The sequence below is a fragment of the Solea solea genome, chromosome 3, assembly GCF_958295425.1.
Source record: "Solea solea chromosome 3, fSolSol10.1, whole genome shotgun sequence".
NCBI classification, from domain to species: domain Eukaryota; kingdom Metazoa; phylum Chordata; class Actinopteri; order Pleuronectiformes; family Soleidae; genus Solea; species Solea solea.
Genome location: NC_081136.1, coordinates 33336355 through 33356733, shown reverse-complemented (window position 1 = coordinate 33356733; position 20379 = coordinate 33336355). Strand labels below are relative to the sequence as shown.

The following is a 20379-nucleotide window of genomic DNA, read 5'->3' as shown; positions in this document are numbered from 1 at the left end:
TTTAATGTGCCTTTTCTAAGTACAAATTTCAGATTAATCATTCCATAAGGTTTTATTTATGTTTGTGCCACACATAGGTAAATATGTATGAAGACTGTGTATGCACCTAAACCCGTTTCTGCATTTTAGGGGACCTGAAAACTTGTGTTTCTGTGTAAACGGTGAATATGCTACTTTAGGAAAACAATGACGTCATATTCCCAGCTCTCCCGTCATTCATTGTCTTGTGTTTGGAGATTGTTTGACAAAAACACAAAACCTATTTTTACTTGAATAAACAAAAGATTTGTCGCTAGTCGCTTTTTTTAAAGGAATTTTAATGGGGTCTGTAAAATCACTAAATATGCGCACAGACATTATTTCCCTTTCTTTCCCCTGGCTCGGTTCACTGTGTCTCCGTTTCTGTAACCTTACAGCACAACTTACAGTCCTGGCATATGTACTACAGCGTTTTGAATCGATGCTGTACTTACAGGGAAACGGCAAAGAAAAAGATAGTTTGAGTTTTGTGCCGTTTCCGTCTAGACGTGGCCTAAGAGTGCAGGTAACTTACTGCTACTTACCCAAAAGAGAAAGTTGAAAACAAAGAGCAGGTACTTGAGACACACGGTCAGCCAGTCCTCCTGGTCATCTTTATAAACCGCTGACATCTTCCTTTCTGAAGTTCAGGTCTGAAAATAAATTGTAAATACAAAAAAAAAAGTATACCTTTGATATAAATAACATAAAAGGTATATCATTTGGTATTTCTGCAGCAATATACAGTATGTACAAGTGCGTGCTTAAAATGTTTGTAGTTCTGTAGCAAGTTAAATAAGGGGGGAAAAAAACCCATATTGAATATTATTCACATGTTTTTCCTCACACTTGTTCTAACAGCATCCAAGTTCACAATATCATCTCCTCCTAATAATCCACAAATCGTTAAATAATTCATGGCAGTGCACAGACCGTAAACTTGTGAGTTATTAACCGAGCGCACACTTTCAGTTCTGTAAATAAAAAGGCCATGGGGGTGAGAGGCACTTACATCCATTACATTGATCTACACCGTGCCCTTCAGTGGATTATTGCAGGTATGGTGTTCATACTGTACATCTATAACAGTCACAGAAGAATATTAAATATAATATAAATCTAGATGACCTCATCAAGAAAAGACAATATAAACAATCTTATAGACAGTATCTCCACTGAAAAAGTAGCTCCAGTTTTCTTGTTCCTTTCCATTCATTCTGAGGATTATTTGAGGGCAATGTTGATTTTCAGATAAATGTGTTCACTTCCTTTGTTGCTGAAAGCAAAGATGAGATATGGATAATCTTCAGACCAAGGCACATAAGACCAGGCTCCATGGCAACACACACATATCTACGAGTAAGTGATGGGAGGTGTCTATTAGTTATTATATGACTAAATGGGTCTGAAACCATGCAGATTGACAGCCCATTTTAATAGTAAATGGTGAAAAATCACAGAACTTGATTCATTATTTAAAAAAACTCTCACAATAGTTGACAGTTGATTAAGTAATTGATGCAGCCCTATAATAATGTGAGGACACTGCTATTAAAGCAGCATTATCTCCATGATTTAAGTAGAATTCAGTAATTGGCAGAAAAAAAGAAATGATCAATACGCGGAGCGTTTCAATGTTGTTCACATTGTGTAGCTATGTAGCCTGCAGTTAGCCCCTTAAATCAGATTATAACGTCCTTCACGTGAGTCCAAATGAGACTAGATTGAGACTTAATCGGAATATGTTAGTCAGAATAGGGTCAATGGGAACGCTCCCACAACCAAAAGGTAACGTTCTGGGAACCAAACATTGTTAGCTGGGTAATGTGTCATTGTAAGGCAGGTGCAGTGAAGGCCCCGCTCTAAACTCACCTGACGAAATTAGCGGTCGTCCTCAGCACTAATTAACGTATTAATGCGATAAATATATGCACAATTAACAACTATCTACCTAACTAACAACTTATCATAGTAGGTTTACGCAAAAGTTTCAAAATAACGACTTTTCAACGCTCTGTTTAGCCCATTTTGTGATTTTCTTAACCCTCAAACTAACGATGAACTTTTCCTGACAAAGCCTCGCCCACTGTTGGGTTGCCAGGTCCTGATGCGTTCACTGGCAACGTGCCAGCTAATTCATGGTTTCCTCTATGGGTCATAAAGACCAGCCTAAGAAATATTGGGGCTAATTTGGCCAATGTAGTTGTCCTCCTGCTTCACGTAGAGCTCATAAACGACCTGAATCACCCTTTATGTCGGTTAAAAACAAACTTTCTTGTCCCCCGTTTTAAACCTGGACTGAGCGTAGCCTCGAGCATCCTGAAACATCCATAACATCCGTCCACCTGCGTCGTTGATGCGCAGCACTAAGTTAAACCGTAGTTTCTCGACAAAGTACCGCTTTCGTCGCATGAATACTCACCAGGCTAAGACGTAGTGGTCATATATAACGTTGTTTTGTAGACGCTATCCCGTCAAAGTGCGGACCTCACCGCTGCGGCACAGACGTTTGGTCCTGTCGAGCTTGTTGCTTCCAGAGTGTCCGCCAGCAGGTTGCTGCGGATGGTGCCTTCAGGGAAGCTCGTATTTTTAGAAGTTAATTAGCAATATCAGCCTTTTACATTCAAATTGAATGGCATATAACATGATATACTTTCTTATTAAAGCCGTAAAACTAATACATTGCAAACAAAATGTTTGTTTAAGGTGAATTTACGTAAAGTCGTTTTGGTACAAAGAGATACAACACTTCATTTGACAGCTACATACTTTTTAAAAAGGGGGATACAAACACTAAAAATAAAAACCCAACATCATACATTTAACTATATGTCAAATGAATACAAACACCGATACATTTGTTCATGTTTTGTTTTGTTTTGTTTAATTTTACGACTATTTTCTTAAGTCTGACGGTCCCTGAATGCAGCGTCAGCGTGGACTTGAGAAAAGAATCACAATGGGGAGTGACAGAAAGGGAAATGGAGCTGCCCCCCCCCCCCCCCCTGCTCACCCCTGGTTACAATGTAACCACATACCCACTGAAGAATTTCACGCCCAAATGTACTTGAATAAACAGCTAAAAGAGGGAGAGAAGGGGGGGGACACAGAGTACAGTGGACATAGTTTCATACTTAGTGTGTCAGGACAAGGCGAGGCGAGGCGAAGCTAATTGTTTGTTTTGGTTTGTTCTGTTTTGGTTTGTTTGGAAGATAACTATACCAAGTAAAAAAAAAAACTTTTAACTTACAGCATTTAAAACAGACCACCTAGTCAGTAGGTCATTAAAATGGTAAATAATCTGTGTGTCACAAAAGTGATGATAAACTGGATTAACTTCATCATGAAGATAAGTGAATACTCCTCATACACTTATGTAATGAGCTGTTTGTTACAACACACATTTGATTTAGAATTATTTTGTTTTGACACAGTATAAAACCAGCTGTGACACATAAGCACATCAATAATAAAGTAACTGAAAACCCTGCTCGCTTTCTCTCCCATGCGTCACCATCTTGCTCAAACAATGTGTCATTGATTTTTCTTGTTTGTTTGTTTGTTTTGTTTTGTTTTCCCATGTGATATTTCTTCATCACAGACTTCTGCTTCGACCACCACAGACTCTTTTTATCCCCTTTTCGTTTTTTCTCCACCTCAGTAACTCAATAAGCCATTATGGGAGTCAACGAAGGCTGCAGGGAGAGGAACTCTCTGGAGCCTTCACCTGCCTCGATGACAATCAGTCTATACCCAAACACCATTACCTTTGCAGGGGTTATCATTCGTCAAAGTCAAGTTTTCCCTAGACAAACTTCATATAACAGACAAAGGAAATCATCGGCTTCTTACTGGGAAATTTGGAGCAAGTCTGGTTTTAATTTACTCAATTATTTGCACAATTAGACGCCAACACAAAACTATGATCCTCCTTTTAGTTGTTAGTTGTGTCCAGTGTGAGTATGAAATGGTGTTTTTTTTGTGTGTCTTGGTGTGTTGTGGTGTCTAACCATAGAGATTTCTCTGCGCAGTGACCTTCAACAGAGGTTCTCCTCACATCTTTGTTTAGTTATCGGCTCTGTCATCAATAGTCCGCCCCCACTTTTTTCCTATCCCATTTGTTGCCTCTTTAGGACCTTTTCTGGCATAAATAATGACCTTGTCGGGACAAGAAAACCTTGTCTTAATGAGGCAGAACCTCATTTCTGAGGAACTGGTGAAGTTTAAGGCTAAGATTTAAATTGTGGTTAGGTTTAGATCAGGGTTAGACATCAACCGGCGCTGTTTAGCCTGTCCAAACGTAAACGCAGTGGCCTAAGAAGAATAGCTGTGCAAACCCGTGTGTGTGTGCATGTGCATATGAAGAAGATGCACACGTTATCCTTGAGAGCGACGCGTGGGCTGATATTCTTCTTCAACACCACTGATGGAGCTTCTCCACAACTGTGATCAAAGCCCAGTGTGTGCTCCATTGTGTTTCCTTATTAATGCGACACCAGCCCACATGTTTTCCTCTTGACTGACAGACACTTTTTCTTCTTCTTCTTTTTTTCCAAAAGTAGGTTACAACTGAGTGGTTTGATACAATATGAGAATGGGTGAGTAGGTAGGAAGGAAGGAAGGAAGGAGATATATTTTTTGTGTACCTCCTGCCTTTCGGATTTGGAACCAGCACCTGCAGCGACCCTCACATGGAGGATAAAGTGTAGGTAGGTAGGCAGGCAGAAAGGAAGGAAGGAAGGAGGTAGGTAGGTAGGTAGGCCGGAAGGAGGTAGGTAGGTAGGTAGGTAGGTAGGTAGGTAGGTAGGTAGGTAGGTAGGTAAGTAGGCAGGCAGGCAGAAAGGAAGGAAGGAAGGAAGGAAGGAGATAGGTAGGTAGGTAGGTAGGTAGGTATGTAGGTAGGCAGGCAAGCAGGCAGGCAGGCAGGAAGGAAGGAGGTAGGTAGGTAGGTAGGTAGGTAGGCAGGAAGGAAGGAAGGAAGGAAGGAGGTATGTAGGTAGGTAGGCAGGCAGCCAGGCAGGAAGTAGGTAGGTAGGTAGGTAGGTAGGAAGGAAGGAAGGAAGGAAGGAAGGAAGGAAGGAGGTAGGTAGGTAGGTAGGTAGGTATGTATGTATGTAGGTAGGCAGGAAAGAAGGAAGGAAGGAAGGAGGTATCTAGGTAGGTAGGTAGGCAGGCAGGCAGGAAGTAGGTAGGTAGGTAGGTAGGTAGGCAGGCAGGCAGGCAGGCAGGCAGGAAGGAAGTAGGTAGGTAGGTAGGAAGGAAGGAGGTAGGTAGGTAGGTAGATAGATCTTACTGATTTTACTTTATTTATTTTATAAATATTTTTGTGTACCCCCTGCCTTTCGGATTTGGAACCAGCACCTGCAGCGACCCTCACATGGAGGATAAAGTGTAGAAGATGAATGAATGAATGAATGAATGAATGAATGAATGAATTGAATAACAACAGCAGTCCTCTATTCTGGTTTGAACTGCTCACTTGATCCTTTCCTTAATGTTTAATGCAGTTTCCTCCAGAAACTACCTGACAGATGTGAACTGGGGGTCTGGATTATGGGATACTGGATTGATCTGATGATGAAATCAACAAGAGTTGAATAAAAAAAACAACAAACCTATACGTTATATAATGAAGCAGCTGAGGAGTTCAGTGGCTACTGGTTCTCTGTTTCTGCAGGAAAGTGTGCTGGTGAGGAGGCGTGTGTCTTTGGGGAGCAGTCAGAGATGTATCTCTCTTTATGACTGAGATTATGATCACGGCAGCGGCAGTGCACGCGCACAGTTGGAACCCCCAAGTCAGTCTTAACTTTCTCTCCGGGGAAAGTCATCAGGATTAAGCCAAAGGGCTTTAAGCAGCAGCAGCAGCATCATCATCATCAGCAGCAGGAGCAGGAGGAGCAGGAGGAGTAGGAGCGCGCACTGTGCTGTGCGACAGTGACAGGCACGTCAAGTGTTTCCAAGCGCTAAAGTGGACGATAAGGAGGATTTTTTTTTCCCCCACTGAGGAGTTTTCTCTCCGGTGCTTCACTATCATTATTTGACGTGGGAGATGTTATAGGGGTTCCGTGTCAGCCAAACGGGGCGCGCGCGTGTTGGATGGATGAATATGGATGCACGGACGCACGGACAGCTGTGGATCTAACCTCTTCTAAAAAAAACAAAACAACCTGTATCACATTTCCTCTAACATGGATTGCTGGATGTTTCAAAAAAGCAATTCAACTTTAACTTTTTAAGGACAAACGTTCACATTCACACACTCTCTAACTTTTTATCCTTCGTACATTCTGTGGCTTGATTTTTTAATATTATTAATATTGCTATTTTCGACTTGCTACACGTTATTCTTTTAAGAATCCAGAACCTCCGCCCCTCACTCTTAGAGGAGTTGTAGCGTAAATCTCGTCGGCTCTCATGGGATTGAGGCATTCGTCGCGTTGTTTGCTGCTACGGCGGAAGATGGCGGAGGCGGACAGCTCGGAGGTAGGGACCTTATGGTGCGTCCTGCACCCGGTGAACACTCTTGTCTCTTGTCACGTGTCTTTGTTTGTAACATTATCATTAATATTATTTTGTGAAGACAACGCGTTTGGTTGAGACTGTGATTTAAGACCGGTGTTTTACTGAGAGCCACGTTGAGGAGGCGCTGCTGCTGCACGGATGCTGTGCGTGGACTCACGCGTGTGTGTGTGTCCTGCTGCAGATGTGAAAGGCTGAGGAGTTTCACTGTGTGTTCACGTTGTTCATGTTCTGTGTGTATACAGTAGAACATGAACACGCATGTCACAGAATTAGTCGTGGACGTCGCCACGTCCGCTGTCCTTGGTGCTGAAACGGAACCTGCATCTGGAGTGTATTATAGTATATCGTCAGCATGAAGCTATATGTGCTCTCATTTATTTATTTATTTCATTTCCACTGCATCTCGCTTTGGTTTCCTTTTCACTCGTATTTTAACTCTTCCTCCTCATACTAAGGTCTTCTTCTTCTTTTTCCCCCTCAAACATGTTTAAACTGTTATTTTAATCATCTTAGAACAATCTCACATAATGGTTTTAACTACACTTTAAATGGCTTGAGGTATGAGTTTTATTCTATGGCGTATTACTATAGGGGTTAATAATTTATCAGCGTTATTAAAATGTCTTAAATCTGTGTTATTTTGTCTTATGGCCAGGATCTGCTTGAGAAGGAGATTAAAGTCAGAATTATGAGGAAAAAAAGTCAGAATTTTGAGTAAAAAAAAGTCAGAACTATGAGATTAAAGTCAGATTTCGGAGAAAAAAGTCGGAACTCTGAGGAAAAAAAGTGAGAATTCTGAGATTAAAGTCAGAATTCTAAGAAAAAGAAGTCACAATACTGAGATTAAAGTCAGAATTCTAAGAAAAAGGTCAGAATTCTGACTTTAATCTCAGAATTCTTGCATGTTTTATTTATTTTTTACTTTCTTCCAAAAAATCTTTTGACATGTAGCCCTGATACTCTTCCGTACAGGATCTAAAAGAGCTATGCTTCTTGTACACATAAATAAGTGCTAACAACATTATGAATTATTGCTTTTCAGACACTTGTATTTATGTAAATCTTGTAAACAGTGTCATAAACATTATGAAGTGATTTATTAACAATAAGTAGCCTAAAGTTATCAGTATAGACCTTAAAATAAAGTGTTCTCCCCCCATAAATATGCAGCGTGCTTATATGACTGCGAGCTAATAGTCCTTATAGTGGTTGGTTGTGTTAAGGAATGCAGAGGCGGGGCTTAACAATTGTGTGTGTGTTTTAGAGACTGAAGGTCGAAGAGATCATAAATGCAGAGAATAAAAATGAATGGGCCAGCTAAAACTACATGTGCAATGGACTTTCAGTGTATTGGTGTCAAAAAATCATTCAGGAATCGGCATCGAAGTCCGGAAAGTCCAGAAGTCTTTGCTTTCGGATCGATCGTAATTTTCCAAAATAATCTGACCTAAACTCATTTCTTCCTTTCATTTCTTCAGCGGCAGCAGTCTGTCACATCCCTCCTCTCCCAGTCTGCCCAGCCGTCCTCACTGCCTAAACCAGTGGTGCCTACTACCCACCATGTGCCCTGTGTCCCCCACACGCCTCATGTAGCGGCCCTGTCCACCTCTCCCGGCAGAGGCAAGATTGCCAAGTTCCTCAGCCCGGAGGAAATGACATCACGGGACTACTACTTTGATTCTTATGCCCACTTTGGCATCCACGAGGTAAGGAGACCATAGGCGGCTTAGAACAACCCCACAGATGCTTCCTGTTCGGTTTACACTTATGCTTTTAACTTTGCCAACACGGTTACTTTGGCTTTCTGACATGATAATACTTAGATAAACAGACACGCTTTGATTGGCACTGATGACATGAGGATTATTCACATTCTCAGTTCACCGCATGTGGAAATGAGTGCATAAAACAGTGGTGCCTCAGCCAACGTTGAGCCCAAACAAGTGCTAAAAACAAATAAACCATGCAGGGGAAACCAAAAAGTTGTCAGTCCTCCAGCTTCTGACTCAACGGGAGTTTTAACAAAGCATGAAATCACAAAAACACCATCAAAAAACACAACAACCAGAGCATTTCATCGAAATATACAACTTTTTTTGTGTGTTCCCTTTAAATGATGGTTTTGAAACATCAAAATCGAGCCAAAAATCTTCTGACTTGGCATGTATGATATCAAAAATACAGTCAGAACGTCTCACGGACGTGTGAATTCATTTATTGTCACCAAATAATCATCCAGGAAAAGCACAATTTTAAAATCCTCTGTCTCAACACGAGTTCAAACAAGGCACGGCATCAAACGCCATGAAAAAACTCGACAAGCAGAACTATCTGAAGCTTTTGAAAACTTCAAAATCCAAATGTATTCTTCATTTCTGACTCGGTGTGAGTTTTGACAAAGGATTCAATCTTTATATTCAATACTTTTCGTCCAATTTTGAAGACAATCTCGCCGCTGCACAACGTGCGCGGTTACAGAACAAGCGTCTGCAAGTCGGCAAAAAAGACTTGCACTGTAAATTAAATTAAATCACGTCTTTAATCGCCAATCGACGCTGAATGAAACTGCAGAGGAGCTTTGCCCTCTAAAGACCTCGATCTGTAAGAGTTTAGGGGACGTACAGTATAGGAATAGAGTCCATATTTAGCATGTGGGTCAGGTTTTTGTCTGCATGCAGACAAAGACTCTTGTCCTGATTAGAGGAGCATGAGGTAGAAAGGAGGAGAGAGAAGTGGAAAGTGTGAACGGGCTCTGGGAGACGGATATCAAGTTTCCCCCAAAGGCTTGCTGTTGTACTCCCGTCTATTTCAAGACGTCCTGCTGCCGTCACAGAGGCCTTTGGCCTAAATAATGACTTTTCTAGCCCCGTTATACTCTTTAAAGTCCCCCCGCAAAGCAAAAATGCAGTGGAGTTTCTCCTCGTCACACAGTGATGGAGAACAGGAGGAAAGAATCACAACTGGGAAAGGAAAAAAGATTTATGTAAGCACTTTCTCTCCTTCTGTCTTCTGTCCAGGGGTTTTTAGGTGTGTCTAAAATACGGCGCCATAGTTTGCATAACTCGCCTTCAAACGCTGTAACGGTATAAACCCCCTCGGTGAGCTTTGTCAGCAGTTCACCTGCCCCACTGCTTTTGATTTGCCCAGATGTCTTTGTCTCGTACCTCCACGCAAAAGACACAGAGAAAAGCTCTTTGTACACTTTATTCAAAACTTTATTCAAAGATGAGGAAACGAAGTAGAGAAGACGAGCAAAAAAAAGGATTGACGTTGATATTCTGCAGTGCAAACACTGACAAACGGGGATATGACAGTAGCTGCTTTTCATCGAGGAACAAGAGCAGTTTTACAGATGTTTTAACACAGGTGTGTTCAGGCCGAACCATCCCAATTCAAACTATTTTGACTGAAAAAGCCGCTTAGGACCCGGTTTTAAGGTTAAGGCTAAGGTTAGGCACTTAGTTGTGATGGTTAAGGTTAGGTTAAGGAGCTAGGGAATGCATTATGTCAATGATGTGTCCTCACAAAGATATAAAAATAGTTTTTTTTGTGATTTGAAACCTCATTTTTAAACAATTATTGCCTCTGTAAAGTCAGAAGAGATATTCTGCCTGTTTGTACTGATGTTTAATAGTTTACTTTTTATTTTTCTCAGGAGATGCTGAAAGACGAGGTGCGGACGCTCACCTACCGCAACGCCATGTACCACAACAAGCACGTGTTCAAGGACAAGATCGTCCTGGATGTTGGCAGCGGGACGGGGATCCTGTCTATGTTCGCCGCCAACGCTGGCGCCAAGCACGTGTACGGGGTGAGACGGATGTTCAGCGTGTGCCCGATTCTTGTCGAGGTAGAAAGGGGGGGACGAGGGGACGAGGGGACGAGGGAAAGTGTTAAAGGAGCTATGACAAAGAGCAAACCATAATCTGGTGCCAAGATTTTTAAACCACTACCTTGTGTAACTGCCTTCCTTCCAAGGGACAGTGGATAAAAATGAGAAATGGGATCAGGCCGAAAGCAGCACACACACACACACACACCCATTCAGTGACCAAATTTCATATCATATCTGGTGTTTTGCTGTTACGGAAGCGGTTTGCAAATCCTCTCCAGAAAGCGGGTAATCTTCTCTCACACAATCTTCCACATTGAGGCAATAAGAACCATCTGGCTCCGCGCATTGAGCCGAGCATGCGAGTCACGCGTCATCCATTACCCAGAACAGCAGTGTCTCCCACAGTTAGGGCGATGTATGATTCATATAGTCTTTTACACTCGTGGACGGTCAGGGCAAAAATGATGCACGAGTTATGACGCGGCACACGGTCTGTGTGGACCTGAAACCCTAAAAGGTGACTCTACTGTAATAATATGGTCCTGCTGCTTTGTCCTAATTCCTTTCCTTTAACAGATAGAATGTTCGAGTATATCCGAATATTCAGAGAAGATCATCAAGTCCAATCACCTGCACAACGGTGAGTTTAAGCACTTATATATATTTATAAATCTGCATGTCGCCGTCATCGTTGTCTCACCCGACGGCATTAGTAACTGCGATCCCCGGAAACTTCACAGACGAAGCCTGGCAACAGATGACAGACGGAAAAATATAGAATTAAAACAGATCAGTAAACACACAGAGTTTGTATTCTCCACCGTACATTTACCGGCCACTTTATTAGGTACACGCTGAGTAATCATCTCAAATGGGTGTGGTCGTTCAGACCGTTCTGAGTAAACTTACTCAGAAATGACCAGTAGACGACGTCTTTCTGAAACTCCAAGTCTGTTTTTCACCAACAACCATGTCAAGTGTCACTTAAATCACCTTTTTCCCACCATTCCAATCCTCAGTTTGAACTTCTAGAAGATAGAATTGACAAGCATTAGCGCAAGTGTACCTAATAAAGTGGCTGATGGAGTAATTACCCAATTCCCCTCATATTTAGCACATGTACTGTCCATGTGAACACATGAGTGAGTGATGACAGAACAGAAAACAGCATGAATGCAATGATGATGATGATGATGATGATGATGATGCCAAGTGAGGTAATCACGAGTTCATGTCTCACCGGCTGTTTCTGTGACGCTCCCCCACACACCACGGCAGTCATTACCATCTTCAAGGGCAAGGTGGAGGAGGTGGAGCTTCCTGTGGAGAAGGTGGACATAATCATCTCAGAGTGGATGGGCTACTGCCTCTTCTACGAGTCCATGCTCAACACCGTCATCTTTGCCAGGGACAAGTGGCTGGTACGAAGTTTCCTGCTGGACTGCTGACACACAGTGATGAAGCAGAGGGTTTACTGTGTGTGTGTGTGTGTGAACAATCACGATGAACGCTTTTCTCCACCAGAAACCCGGAGGCCTGATGTTTCCCGACAGAGCCTCCCTCTACGTCGTCGCCATCGAGGACCGGCAGTACAAGGACTTCAAGATTCACTGTGAGTTCTTACCTTAGACTCTGTTGTTGTTGTTTGTCTCCGTCTCACTGTAGTTCCCTCTTTAGCTGTGCATATTTAATGATTGACATGCGTCCAGCCCTCCATTAGCTAAAGAACTCATCCTGTGAGGGGTCAGGGAAGCTGATCCCAGTCTGACTGAGGGCGCCAGACAACAAATAACAACACTTGTTCACAGGCCCATACAGGAAATGTTTAAAATTGACTGAACCTGCATGTCTTTTGGACTGTAGAAGCCGTAACTTCCTGGCTGTAAATTCAAAGCTGTAAGAGGCAGGAAAATAGGAGTAATTAGTTGATTTTTCAGTCTAAAGTCACTTCAACCACCTTTTGTCCCTGCTCTTCACCATGTCCACAGGCCCGAAATCTTACTGTGTAAAAAATAAAAAGTGTAAATAGCAAAACAAACTCCCACTTTGAAGCCTCCGTGACAGTTGAGTCAAACCGGATTACTGTGTTCCCCCTTTTTGAATACGGTCAGTGGCCTCGACACAGTGCGTTGCTGTCGTGTGATTGTCTGATTAGATATTTGCATTAAGATATGATAATATAAAGATAAGGATGAGATGAGGATGAGATGAGAATGAGATGAGATAAGGATGAGATGAGAATGAGATGAGATAAGGATGAGATGAGGATGAGATGAGATAAGGATGAGATGAGGATGAGATGAAATAAGGATGAGATGAGGATGAGATGAGATAAGGATGAGATGAGGATGAGATAAGGATGAGATGAGGATGAGATGAGATAAGGATGAGGATGAGATGAGGATGAGATGAGATAAGGATGAGGATGAGATGAGGATGAGATGAGATGAGGATGAGATGAGGATGAGATGACATAAGGATGAGATGAGATGAGATAAAGATGAGATGAGGATGAGATGAGATAAGGATGAGATGAGAATGAGATGAGGATGAGATGAGATGAGGATGAGATGAGATAAGGATGAGATGAGATGAGATAAGGATGAGATGAGGATGAGATGAGATAAGGATGAGATGAGGATGAGATGAGATAAGGATGAGATGAGATATTCCTTTCGTCTCACCCTGGGACATTTACAGGGAGTTAAGGAGAAAAGTGATAAACAGTAAGTTTGCATCATCAACACCAAAAACTATAGAAACATATTAAATAATTTACATTAAATGTTGAAAACAGCCAAACAAAAACTACAATATGTATAACTATTTAATGAAATATTTACAGCATAAATATATTATGTTGCATACTATACTGCCACCGTTATGTGGATTAAAGAGAAAAGTTCTGGTTGTGCAGCAGCAGGGAGGAACAACCCGTGGTACCGCTCCTTGTGTCTTAATTTTAACAAGCGGTCGAACAGTCGCACCTAATAAAGTGGCCTTTCGACTTGCTTTGCTCTGAGAAACATAGAAGGTTCATTTGAACTCCAGTGCATTGTTTGCTCTTAACTAACTCCATGTGCTCACATAGCGATCGCAGCGGGAACACCGAGCTTAATCCAGATCAAAGTGCCAATATTAAACATGCACAGACTTTAATATAATCTGGGTCGATAACTTCTTTTTTTTACTCCACAGGTGTCCTCCACTGTTCTCTGCAGACACAAATCCCAAAAGAATTCTGTTCACTCAAATCCCTGGCGCTCTTATTTTTAGTCTTTCTCTGTATCGTGGGCGTGTGTCACCTTGTCGTTGTCAGACAGTGTTGGTGTTTGGCCTTCTGACAAAGCCAAGAGGAGCGGAGGCACAGATCGAGGGTGAAAAGACTCGCTCCCTGTGTCTTTTCAGCCCAATTTGAATAAAATATATTTTTTTAAAGAACAGCCTGCCAGACGTGGTGTTGGTGGAGGAGGAAGCCAGAGTCTATTTTCAGGAGGCCTGGTCTTTTTTCCACACAGGGCCTGCGTAGACAGAAAGACAGCATGAGTGCGAGACTGTTCTCACTGGCGGGAGTTAAGCACTCATTTTTTTATTTTCCCTGCTACCTTTTATTGTGCTGACAGCTTAGCAGGAATTGAAAGCCTCAGAAACCAAATAGAGTGGAAAACATACTGTGTTCATGTGCTCCCGCGTGGATCAGTAACGGCCTTGTGACGTTTGTGTTTGTGTGTACGCGCAGGGTGGGAAAATGTGTACGGCTTCGACATGAGCTGCATTCGCAACGTGGCCATCAAGGAGCCTCTGGTGGACGTGGTGGATCCCAAGCAGGTGGTGACGAACACCTGCCTCCTCAAGGTGAGTCGTGAACGTCACAGAACATCAAGCTTTTGTGTCACGTACATAAACTGGGTGTTAAAATTGACATAGTAGGACAGAAGTAGCGGTTAAGGCCCCGGTATGCTTCCATTGCGCGTAGCATATACTCTCGCGTCAGGGTCCTGTAGTATCTTACTTCACCATGGGGTGGCGGTACAAGTCTGGACGCAGATAATAGGACGCATTCCTACCAAAGGAGGAGAGAACGATGCTAACTAAGCTCCCTCGGACACATCTGGTTCGAGCAGCTCACAGCTGAAAGGCTTGCCGGGCAGGGGAGTCGGGGTGTCAGGTCGGGGCTCGGATGACTATCCTTGGCGACTACTTCTTCTGTTGTTGAAATCTTCTTTCTTGCTTAGTGAGTGGGGCTCAATACTCCACCTATAGGTGGGGTGGAGATTCAGTTTGCGAATGCGCCGTCCGCATGCACCCAAAGCGGTTCCAAAATCTGGCATTGAGTCTGTGCGCACTGTGTGCGGAAGTATACCGGGGCCTTTAGCCACCAGGAGGCAACTCCACCACTTTATCCTCCCCGGGGCTGCTGGTAATGAACGGCAGGGAGCACCCTGGACAGGTCGTCAGTCCATCACAGAGCCAACACATATTAGAGTGTCCAAATAACCATGATCCAACACACAGTGAGAGAACATGCATCTCCACACAGAAAGGCCCAGGCTGGACCCCAACCGGCAACCTTCTTGCTGTGACGCAACAGTGCTAGCCACGTGTTTCACTGCTCCATTGCCAATGGAAGCCAATGCTGAGGTGAATAAATATTGAATCGCCACTAGGGGGCGACCTCGCTGGTTTCCAAAAAGACGTCCATTTGAATGGAAGTCAACAGAAGTCTTCTTCAATAGCACATGGTGTCAATTTTCCTCTATTCCCATTTGGAGGAGAAAATAGGCGATAAAGTGTGGACACCTCTTTGATTGACAGCCGGTGACATCTGCGAATTCCTGTTTGCAAACCTTCAACGTTTGCGTCGGCCAAGTCACCAGTGTGGAGGCGTCAGAACGACGGGACGCCAGATTGTCATTGGCGTCATGATCACACACAGTCGCCGCTTCCCAGCAAGAAGAACTCCCATTTTCAGCAGACGAGCACAGGAAAATGTGCTGTTATAAATTTCTCTTGATTTATAACGGCAATAAAATGGACCATAATAATTGACACCTGTGTGACTGACGGCGACCATACCATCGTCCAGTGAGAGCAGTTGGTTGCAGGTCTTTCAAAAACCGTCGAAAACGGGGGTTCATTTTGCAATTGAAAGACGATGTCCACACATATTGGAGGCAAAGTTTCTTCTTCTCTTGTGTTCCGCCACCATGGACTCATCCCCCAAGTGTGCTGAAACTACTTTCCAGTACATAATAGAGGTCTCTGGAGAGCTGTAACGCTCCGCAGCTCTGTTTCTGTGCTTCAAGGTACAACAAAGGCTTGTCTTTTATCTCACAAATGAACAGAGGATGAGAGCACTGGGGCAGGTGATGGCTTGCTTTTCTTTTGGTTGTTTTTCCCTCTATCTTTGCTTCTCTTTTCACAGATTTTCCTCTGCCATTGTTCCTTCCCACTGCTTTTCTGCTTTCAATCACCAGTACAATCCTAATTTTTGTCTTCTTTTTTTTGGGGGGGGGGGGGTCGCATTTTCTCTTTTTAAATGTCAGGCTTCGCTGGTCTGAGTGAATAGGGAGGTCTCACTCTGTCTCTGCCTCTGTGGGATGGTAAAATGTCACACTCGAGCTGGTGTTGCATCACTGACATGTGGAACAGGCTCTCCGTCGCATAGATAAGCACCAAACACAAAAGGGGTTATTATCATTTTTGTTCATCAGCCTGTGTAGTAAGTGTTTCATTACTGGATTTTACATGTCAGCATGCGGGACTTATTCACCCCTCACTGCCTGTCGCCTCATCTCGTCTTAATTCCAACTGCCACTCATTCCTCATTTCTTTTCCCACTCTCCTACTTTCTATTTTTTTTTTATGTATATGGACGGAGGTGTTAAATCACAGTGTTAAACCATGGTGATGGTCGAGTGGTCCACAGGGATCCACAGCCACAGCCACAGCCACAACCACCTCTCCTCCCTACAGTAGATACAGGCATGTCATGCAAAGCTGTTGTTTTGCCCCGTTTCTTCACACACTGTGATGCTTGGCAGGCAAAAACATTCCATACTTAACAATTGGCCGTATTTACTGTATGAGGCGGTGCTCTAGACGGGAGCCAACACGAGGACACCCACACAACATGTGCACTGTGAGCAGGCTGCATTATGGAGTCCATGATTCAACCTGTGGGTTTGCACACACACATTCTTGCACAGCAGTCTTAGTGATGACACGCGCTAAACATAAAGCATTCGCTGGCCCTTTACTCTGACCTTTAACCTCACAAGTCAACAAGCCATTCAAAACATGCGAGGACCAGCCAAAATGTTGTAGGAAGGAGATAGATAGATAGATAGATAGATAGATAGATAGACATTATACGATAAGTGCAATTATCATGATTCCATCAGCAAGTAACCGCTTGGTAATAACAATGGGATATGTGCCATATGAGGCATAATTATGAGACATTATTTTGATACCACTGTTATTCCCAAGTCCAAAACTGCACTAGAAATAAGATGGCATTACATAATTACCTCCCCACTGTACAATTTTACACTGCACTGCGATGTGAAGTGTTACCAATAAAATACAATAAAAGAAATGAACATTTCCTTTTGCAGGAAGTGGACATCTACACTGTGAAGCCAGAGGACCTATCCTTCACTTCAGCCTTCTGTCTGCAGGTGCAGCGCAATGACTACGTCCACGCCCTGGTCACGTACTTCAACATCGAGTTCACCAAGTGTCACAAGAAGACTGGCTTTTCCACCGGTGAGACTGTTTATTTATAAGTTTTAACCTTTGTTTAAAAATCAACTAAGGGAGACTTAGACTCATTTTCAGTGAACAAAACAGCAAGACTATCAAAACAGATTCAAACACAGTCATAGCTTCTCTTACCTGTGGTTAGGGTTAGGGTTAGTCTTTCACACCGTTTTGGGGAAACAAAACATTCAAAGGGTTAATCTTAAATAAGTCCCGCCCTCTTGAGAAATAGTCTAGAATGAAAACAGGAAGTTAAAAAGACAAACTTCAAATATCTTTTAAACATTTGGATTTATAATAGAGCACACACAAAACAAAACTACACTACAAAGTATTGATGATCATCTTGGTAAATGTGAAATAAAACACTGGATGCATTTGATGTGAGCTTTTCAAAATAAAAGTACCTTTTGAAATGACCAAGAGGCAAAAAATATTAAAGATAAGCAAGTAAAACAAAAACACATCATGGTCACTGTTAAGAGAAAGTGTGAAAATGTATTCATTTGGTTAACTGGCCCTTAACTTTTCCGCTTTTAGAGGAGATATAATAACATTTCACCAAAACGGCAAGTGTTAAGTTTAGTTTTCACATCCTGGCAAATGTCCAGCAAGGAGTAAATCATGATCGGAAAAGTTCCTGCGCTGCCACATCTCAGCTCTTGGCTACACTCTGCTGGTGTGAGACGGGTTGACCCATCGCCGTGTATGACGGAGAGTGTCGCTCAGCTGTTATATAAACTTGTTTAAATACATTCACGTAATACTTACATAATACCGTGTAGCGGAGCTTCTATGTTTGGGCCCCGAGGCTGAGCATCACTGATGGAGAACTCTCCTCCTCTGTATTTCTCCCACTGATGAGTAAACTTCAGCTGCTCTGCTGCTAAATTTACTCCACAGTGACACGCTCAAGGCAGTTCAGAGCCTGTTTTCTAAGGGTTTGTCTTTCCCATGTTCCCCCCGTAACTCCTCGCCGTCTTTCGTTCCTCTGTTTCCTTCCTATCTTCAGCTCCAGATGCTCAGAGCACTCACTGGAAGCAGACAGTGTTCTACTTAGAGGATTACTTAACTGTCAAGAAAGGAGAGGAGATCTTTGGCAGTATTGCCGTCAGGCCCAATGAGAAGAATGTGGTAAGACGTATGGCTTTTTTTTTTTTTGTCATTATAATTATTTCATTTTCAGCCCATAACGTTTAACAAATATTACATTCCAACACTTGTCAAATGAGTTCACACCCTCTCACGCAGTGTTTAGAGCTGTACACAGGAAGTGATGCGTTTTATGTTAGGAAAGATGCCCATTCAAAGTGAATTCATAGTTAGCTTAAAACTGTAACGTGTAAATATTAAATATACAGTAAATAAATGGTTTAGTTGCTCAGAATTAGAGAATGCCACTGATCTAGCTGCTAATTACACCGGAGGCCACAGACAATTAGCATTTAGCTTAGCGTATGGACAGAAAATTGTCTGTAGACAAATTGTCTACAGACAAATTGTCTGTAGACAATAGATAATTGTCTATTATACAATACAGTAAATTAAAGGTTTATTAGCTCAGAAATAGAGAAGATGAATGCCACTGTTGTAGCTGCCCATTACATCTGAAGCCACCGACAGTTAGCAGTTAGCTTAGCATACAGAAAGAAAATTGCCTATTCACAGTGACTTTCGAGATAGCTAAAAATTGTAGCATGTAACTTTCAAGTATAAATGAATGGTTTATTTGCTCAGAATTGGAGAAAATGAATGCCACTGCTGTAGCTGCACATTCAATCTGACCACAGATAATTAGCTGTTAGCTTAGCATATGGACAGAAATGTGCCCGTTCAGTTACTTACATAGATAGCGTAACACTATAATGAGAAAATGAATGCCACTGATGTTACATCTCAGGCTACAAACAATTAGCAGTCAGCTTAGCATGCAGACATAAATGTGCCTATTCACAGTTACTTCATAGTTAGCTTGAAAGTGTAATGCATAACTATTATAGATATAAATGAATGGTTTATTTGCACAAAATTAGAGAAAATGAATGCCACTGTTGAAGCTGCCCATTAAATCTTAAGCCACACACAATTAGCTGTTAGCTTAGCATCTGGGGAGAAATCTCAGTCACTTGTGTGAGCTTTAAATTAAACTTTAGTGCATAACTTTTAAATGTAAGTTAGTGTGGGCAGACAATCTGCTGTTAGCATGCAGACAGAAATGTGCCTATTCATAGTTCCTTCCTAATTAGTTCACTTTTAGATATAAACAAACTTCCGTGATACAAACCATTGTCGAATGAGTTCACAGAATCAGCTCCACACGATCCGACAAGTAATTATTTTTAACAACAGCGGTTATTGTGTGTTTTTAAAGTTGATTTTACTCAGAGTGGATATTTCTGCCATTCATTTCCTTGCGTTTGTTTTCATTCTTTTGCAGCGCGACCTGGAGTTCACCCTCGAGCTGGACTTTAAGGGACAACTATGTGAGGCCGCCATTTCCCACGACTACAAAATGCGTTAGGTGCTCCGACGTGGATGTTTCCTCGGCTCCTTTACTCTGGTGACACCTAAAAAGAGATAGGGGGGGCGCAGGCTCTCCAATGAGAATCCCAGTTGGGCAGTGGGGGTGACCCGACGCACCTGATGCCTTTAGTTCCAGCAGCACTTCCGTGATGTCATCAGAATAGGCAACAAATATCTATCAGCAATAGTGCCATCAAGTGTACCAACCTGATCGACTCGGGCTCTTGAATGTAACCTCCCAACTGAACGGGATTTTTTTTGTTCTTTAACTTGTTTCTGGGAGTTTTAAATGTTTTGAGGATGAAATAAAAAAAGCAGTGAAGTCTTTATATTGTTAGTGCAGCTAATTGATCCGAGTGATGTGGACAAGATGACAGCAAAGATGTTCACTCCGCCCCTTCCCCTTAGGTACTCGTCAAGATGTTTGATTCATGCACGGTATATTTGTATTGAAGGTACAGTGATTGGTTAGTGATTTGCATGTTTTTTAAATCGACCGCAGAGGACGTTTCACAACAACTGGACTAGAGCAATAGAAGAACAAACAACAACAACGCATCAGAGCGGTAAACAACACGGTTGTCGAGATTTTATTTCGGAGAAGAAAAAAAAAGTGATGATGAATAAAATGTCAAAGAATCAAGTCAGATTTTTTTTCATGTGATTGAACTGATTTTTGATTTTAAACACGACATGATTGACGCTAACATTCATTT

General features: G+C 42.3%; 2 protein-coding genes across 6 annotated transcripts in view; one reads left to right on the top strand and one right to left on the bottom strand.

Moving 5' to 3' along the window:
* tspan11 (tetraspanin 11) overlaps positions 1 to 2573 on the bottom strand; it is a 12644-nt gene extending 10071 nt beyond the window's left edge. For 3 of the 4 annotated variants that reach the window (XR_009240001.1, XM_058626313.1, XM_058626315.1), the window contains exons 1-2: positions 2441 to 2561; positions 564 to 658 (exon numbers count right to left, since the gene is read on the bottom strand). Coding sequence is in view for 3 of the 4 variants with exons in the window: in XM_058626313.1 (XP_058482296.1) it covers positions 564 to 650 (87 nt within the window). In the remaining variant the exon portion in view is untranslated. Of the gene's footprint in view, positions 1 to 563; positions 672 to 2440 lie in introns of all 4 variants that reach the window. The other variant, XM_058626314.1, reaches the window with a different exon arrangement.
* Positions 2574 to 5737: 3164 nt separating this feature from the next.
* On the top strand, positions 5738 to 20312 carry prmt8b (protein arginine methyltransferase 8b). Of its 2 annotated transcripts, none has more exons than XM_058624007.1 (10): positions 5738 to 6501; positions 8019 to 8246; positions 10196 to 10351; positions 10952 to 11015; positions 11654 to 11796; positions 11900 to 11987; positions 14115 to 14230; positions 16996 to 17146; positions 18153 to 18274; positions 19578 to 20312. In XM_058624007.1, the coding sequence occupies exons 1-10, from the start codon at positions 6433 to 6435 to the stop codon at positions 19659 to 19661; spliced, it is 1221 nt and encodes a 406-aa protein (XP_058479990.1). In that variant the 5' UTR covers positions 5738 to 6432; the 3' UTR covers positions 19662 to 20312. The 2 variants fall into 2 exon arrangements, with proteins under 2 accessions (XP_058479990.1, XP_058479991.1); XM_058624008.1 differs by having other exon boundaries at positions 6439 to 6515.
* The last annotated feature ends 67 nt before the right edge of the window (positions 20313 to 20379 follow it).